The sequence below is a fragment of the Embiotoca jacksoni genome, unplaced genomic scaffold (assembly GCF_022577435.1).
Source record: "Embiotoca jacksoni isolate LCO1_2020_lvr unplaced genomic scaffold, fEmbJac1.0.p SCAF_9, whole genome shotgun sequence".
In the NCBI taxonomy this organism is placed as follows: Eukaryota; Metazoa; Chordata; class Actinopteri; family Embiotocidae; genus Embiotoca; species Embiotoca jacksoni.
Genome location: NW_027185447.1, coordinates 2,852,219 through 2,858,218, shown reverse-complemented (window position 1 = coordinate 2,858,218; position 6,000 = coordinate 2,852,219). Strand labels below are relative to the sequence as shown.

Below are 6,000 nucleotides of genomic sequence, written 5' to 3'. Positions count from 1 at the left end.
CAGAGGAACAACAACGTCTCAGACACCGGGACGAAAACACGGAAGCAACCAATGAGCAGCCAGGGCTGTGCCTGCGAGCTGATTGGTCGTTTCTCGAAAACGTCACTTATCATGTGACTTGGACGTCCGCCTGTGAGCTCCAAAACAGACCAGAAGGGCCTTCAAAATAAAAGTTCGAAATATGAGCAGTGAATAACGATCATATCCATCGATTGCATTCTTCCAATCTATCGGTCATATATGTTAAAACACATTGATTTTAGATTTTTAGATCTCTCGTACTCATTTCATTTGAGTGTTAAACGCATGATGAATTTGAAAGTTATCACTCGATGACGTTCTCGGGTTGAGACTGTTCAATTGTCAAAGATTGATTAAGGCTGAGGAACAAGCTGATGGTATGTTTTGAGTTCAATGTTATGTTACAGATCTGTAGGAGTGAGGCGATTTAGCGGAGCTCGCACATCTCGCATACTCTCGTCACATATCAACAAGCCTCGTTATACTGGATTATTTGGCCCCACATGGTCATTCAGTCATTAGTTGTGAGCCGCCAGTAGTCCTGTGGCCTCCTACATTCTTCAAACTAACTTTGCATTTTAGTATGCGGCTGTGAAGAACAGTATTATCAGATCCATAAAGGTTAATCCATCTGGGACATTTTTCGTCAGTATTATCTTGTTTACTTTAACAAAGAGAAATAGAGAGAAAAAAAAAAAAAAGTCAATAGTTTGTTGTGACACTTTTGGACCTTTTTCTTCGACATGACACACATAGGCTACATTTTATTTTTTTAAAGACGATGAGAAAAATCCTACCTGGAAAAAAAAACAACCCGATTAAATCCAACAGCGATTAAAAAGGGAAAAGATAATACGTGCTATTTGTCATATGACGGAGGTGTCAGCTGATGCTCGATCAGACTGCTGACTCAGCACCTCGTTTAACAGAAGTCAGCTCGTGCGGTTTTACTTTCAGATTGGCTGCAGGCGTCGCGTCAGTGACTACAACATAAGACAGGGGACAGAAATGCAGAAGCCGAGGCAGCATTTTCTTTTATAGAGCCAATAGCAGCGGTGGAAGGACAAGTCAGATCCTTTACTAATGCGAAAGTACAAGTACAGCAGTGTGCAAAAAGTCCAATACAAGTAAAAGTCCTGCCAGAAAAAAAAAAATCCTTCTTAAAGTACAGAAGTATTAAGAGTACAGCTTTTGTCCCTATGACACATATAAATATATAAGACATGACTGGATTATTAATAGTCAGGCTGTTGTAGCTGCTAGTTTGAACTACTGTATATCCAGGGACAGCAGATAAATGTGAGGTTGTCAAGACAATTACTGAAAGAGGAAAAACACAAAAGTTCTGATCAACACAACTGTTTTAGGTTTTTTTTTGGACTTTTTCCCAATCAGTGATTTTTGCTCAACGATTGAATAATTTGAACATTTACTGAAATGAAAGCATGTGAGAAGTCTAGAGGGTAAATTCCCTATTTGGTGAAGCTCTTAACAACTTTCACACATTTGAAATTTGACCCTTTTTGGAAGAAACAAAAGGGTGAAAACCGCTTATTCATTCATCTTTAACAATGTGTTGTATTGTAAAAGCTCGTTATATTATCCATCGTGTCAAATCTCCATCTGAAAAGCAACCGAAGCCGTCAAATAAATGAAGTAGAAAGTACAATTTCTCAATTTCAAAGTATAAAGTAGATTCAAAGGCTCAAGTAAAGGAGATCAAACTAATACCCAGGTGTTACTTTCTACCACTGGCTGATCATGACTTCTTCTAACGGAGTACTGCGGGAGTTCAAATCTTCCACTTTATACGAGATTAACAAGACACCCGATATGTCCGGTTATTTTGTTTCGGACCTTCTGTTTACTCTGTTGTTGACCAATAATGTGCATGATTTGTTAGAAATGTGTTTATTGTGTAGCAGTAAGTCAGTATTAAGCACCACAGAACTTACTAGTGTAAATATAGAAGGATGTCTGAGCTCTTTGTAGCTGCTTCAGTCAGAGCGTCCTGCTATGAAACATGGGAGGCTCACCGGCACAACTTATGGGCACACGTGAACCAAATAGAGCCACGTTGTTAGTACCACCAGTGATCTTCCTGCTGTACCTCCGACAGGAGGCAGAACACAGGGCGCACTGGTTTCTACAAAGAAATCGAACTGTTCAAAATGTTGCACACGTATTTTGTTATTGCTGTGAAGACGACGTGTGAAACCCCCCCGACGTGTGAAACCACACGACTCGACACCATCACGGCTTTTGTGAGAAAGTTTTGTGCCAGATCTGGCGACCCCACAGCTACTCCACACAACACATTTCCTTCGAATATATTTCAAGAACAGGTTTTATTGATGACGCACCCAAACATCTATACTGTAGGAATACCTTCAGCCGGCTAGATTCTCTTATGTACATTACGTTTCCACAAAGTCATACAAATACTTGGTAGGCTTCATGTCAAAGAATAGATATAATACATTAAAACAGAACCGGGAATTCAAATGTTTTATAAAGAAATTATCACAACAAATCTACAAATGAAAATGGATGATAGAAAAAAAAATGACCAATTGCTAACTACTGCAAAACAAGTCTTACTCCAAAATCTGTACAAGCGAGTTGAACGTCCGTTAAACGAGGAGGAAAACCTCTATTTTCTGTCCTCGAGAGTTCTCAGAAAAGCAGACGTCTTGTGTCGGTGACGGCGATTCTTTCAAAGGCAAAGATGAGATAAAGCAGAGTTTGTACAGAAAAACCTCATCCTTTTTGTTTGCTGCCTCAAAAAATGAATATAAAATAAAAAGAGAAGTGGAGGACGTGAGGAAGACAGTTTGTCACTTCTCTCGGTTCTCACTTGATGTGGAACAACTTCTCATCCGTTTTCAACCGCTTGCGTCTGGGCTGTACGAAGTCGTCCTCAGACTCGTCCGTGTCGTTGTCCTCCTTTTCCTTTTCTTCCGTGGTGTCAGGTTCAGGTGCTTCGGGGAAGATTTGTCCTGGGAACATCTCCTGCAACTTCTCCTCAAAGTACAAGCTGACCGCCTTGCCCGAAATCGCCATCTCCGATCCCACCTGTCAGAAGAAGAGGAGGAAGAGGAGGAAGAGGAGAAGAAGGAGTGACATGGATGAAGAAGGTGTGGGCGTACCATTGAGTGGGAAGAATGAATGGGTTGAAGCAGGGAGGAGGAAGAGGAGAACGAGGAGACAAATTAGATGTGGTTAAGGTCTGGTGGCGAGGGGCCCCTTGGTCAACCTTGCTGTACAGAGCAGGGATATCCTGCCGCCCTCCTCCACTGTGGCTCCACGAAGCATTTCTATCAATTCACTGAATGTCAACAGCTTCAATACGGCTGCTTTCATATTTTCTACTGAACTCTTGGTTCAATGAATCAACCAGTGAGGCTGAAATACAGAATCTGCACCTTTAATACTATTAAAAAAAAAAATGTTTTAATACCACTGACATAAAAAGCAACTCTGTAGATCTTCCATGGACAGAAAAGCCTAAATGCCGTCCAGCATCCATCAGAAACCACTAATAACCCCGCCTGCTATGGCTGGGCGGTAAATCAACTTTTTAGGGTGTCAATATATTGTCAAACGAGCCCTGAGCTCAGAGGTTCACTCTTATGAAGAGCTACCAGTCCCTTAGATTTAGAAAACACAAGATCTAAAGTAGCGAAAAAATGTCCCCTTGTGGGATTAATAAAGTATCTATCGATATATATCTATCTATATGAAATCAGAACTGATGCTCTTTTGCTTCTAAAATGGTGAACTTGTGGTCAAAACTACAAAGGGCTGTGAAAGTCAAAACTCAAGTTTGGGCTTCTCGCATGCAGACGGCAGCTTCACTCACATGTTTACACACTTTCAAACCTACACAAAAATACCTGCTTTACAGTGAACAAAGCTCTTCAACCTCTCCTCTCATCATCAAAACAAACTGCATGCTGGCTGACTGGACGAGCTGGAACCACTGGAAGTGAAGGGGTTTATGTGAAATGAGGAATATACTGAATTAGTTGTATACACACTAGTCGTCTTGGTTTCTGTGCATACGATAGGCCTTAGTGTCGACTTACTATTATCTAAAAAAATATTTAAAGCCATTATTTTTACAGAAAATCTTGCAGTTGTATTCTGCATTAGTCACAGATTATTAAACTGCGTCATCTCTTTGAATTTTTTTGTAACTTTGAGCCCCATGGTTCTCTAAACTCAAAAAATTAAAAGAAGAAAAAAAAAGATTCGAACTAAAATATCGCAATTATTTTTCCTCCACTTGCAATCTTACAACCTTTTCCTGCCCAAACTTACGGCGCGATTTTTTTAAGAACAGCCGCTGCAAAAACAAAACAATCACAAAAATGTATAAATACACTACAATCGCACATCTTTTGATTTTCCACTTATTCGGCGTGGAGAAGCTTACTGACACGATCCCTTATTCTCACGATACACTCATATTCTGTATCATCCAATGACAAGACTTAAAAGTGAAAACACATGCAAGCAAAATAGAAATAACATCCTTTTAAAAGTGAAAATATTTAAAATGAGAGTAAAAATGAAAGCAAAACAAGTCCATCTAAGCAGCCCAGGGTTTCTTATGTTTTGTTCAGCCCACTTTGAAAACGCTAATTCCTCCCTGTGGTCAACTCATTAAATCGACACGTCTGAAGGCCTCTGAAGGAAATTCCACCAAAATCAGACAGAGACATTTTTCAGGACCTCCAGACAACCTGTAATCTATCACGCTGTCCCTACCCACCTTTCATTAAGATGAATGAAATCAGCCTTCCCAAGAGCAGAACAGTAATTCACTTTCCACCCTTCTATGCATAATATTTAAAATTACAAACTGTATCACGGCCCCAGTTCGCTGCTCATGAATTCTTTACGCTTCGATAAAGGGCACAAACATTTCTTGGAGCCTCAGTGGGAGAGGAGAGGACATCTCTGCTCTATTCGAAACGGCTTACCTGCGTATTAATCTGTTTCTCCTCATCATAAACCTGGATTATTCGAGACATCTAAAAGGGGCAATAACATTACAACAAAGACAGTGAAGCAGCAGCGGGAAGAAAAGAGTTCACAGCACAGGCAGGTTAGATAACAACAGATCAGAAATCTGTTTATGGCCTACTGTCCTCAAATATGAGGTGTGTGTCCCCAAGTTGTTCCTGCAGAAGTTAACAGCAAGTAAAAGGTCACATAGGCTACAGGAAACTACAAGAAACTACAGGAAACAAGTGGTAATATTAGTTCAGGAATCCAACCAATTCACTTTTGTGTGGCACATTTATCATTTCACCATATAATACACTTGGTTTTTTTTTAACAGCCACATTTCGTGCGTCACCATTTTTATGTAGATAAATGCACTATTGAAGGTTGTACATGTTGATAGTATGGATGTTGTCTTTAATGACTCGATCATATACAGGATCATGCACATCAAAATACTCAATAATTATTGATGGATTCTCGGAAAAAGTCTATTAACATGATCAAAGGCTTCAAACAGAACTTCTTCTCTTATCCAATGTTCTGTTTTATGGAGGCAGTGTTGTATCAGAACATGTAGAAAATGTGAATAAATGATAAATGAAGCGTTCGCGTTATCCATTTCCCATAAAAAACAAAGACTCTGTGCTCCTCAGCGCAACTGGGAAGCCTTGAATGACTGCTGAGATCAACAGTCACGTGACAAACTTTCACCTGAGCTGGAAGGTCGAGAACACAAGAGATGGGATGCAGAGAGCAGTTTTTAATTTCAATCCTACTTCTAACCGGGATTGTGTTGTTTCTTTCCACAGGAGGTGCAGGACTTGCTGTTGCAGTGAAAAATGACTCCACAGTCAGGAAAAATGGAACCGGAGCAAAGCAACGCTCGGCGACTGTTTGGAGTTCAGAGGCTTAATAAAAAAAAAAGCGACTCTTTGATGGATCGAGTTGTCCAAGGAAGAACAG

General features: G+C 40.2%; 1 protein-coding gene across 5 annotated transcripts in view; it reads right to left on the bottom strand.

Moving 5' to 3' along the window:
• Positions 1 to 2,350: 2,350 nt before the first annotated feature.
• Positions 2,351 to 6,000, bottom strand: part of trim33 (tripartite motif containing 33) — a 29,833-nt gene continuing 26,183 nt past the window's right edge. For 3 of the 5 annotated variants that reach the window (XM_069140527.1, XM_069140528.1, XM_069140530.1), the window contains 2 exons: positions 5,010 to 5,060; positions 2,351 to 3,096 (listed from right to left, as the gene is read on the bottom strand). In XM_069140527.1, coding sequence (XP_068996628.1) covers positions 2,875 to 3,096; positions 5,010 to 5,060 — 273 coding nt within the window. In that variant the 3' untranslated portion in view covers positions 2,351 to 2,874. The remainder of the gene's footprint in view (positions 3,097 to 5,009; positions 5,061 to 6,000) is intronic. The other 2 variants (XM_069140529.1, XM_069140531.1) reach the window with 1 other exon arrangement.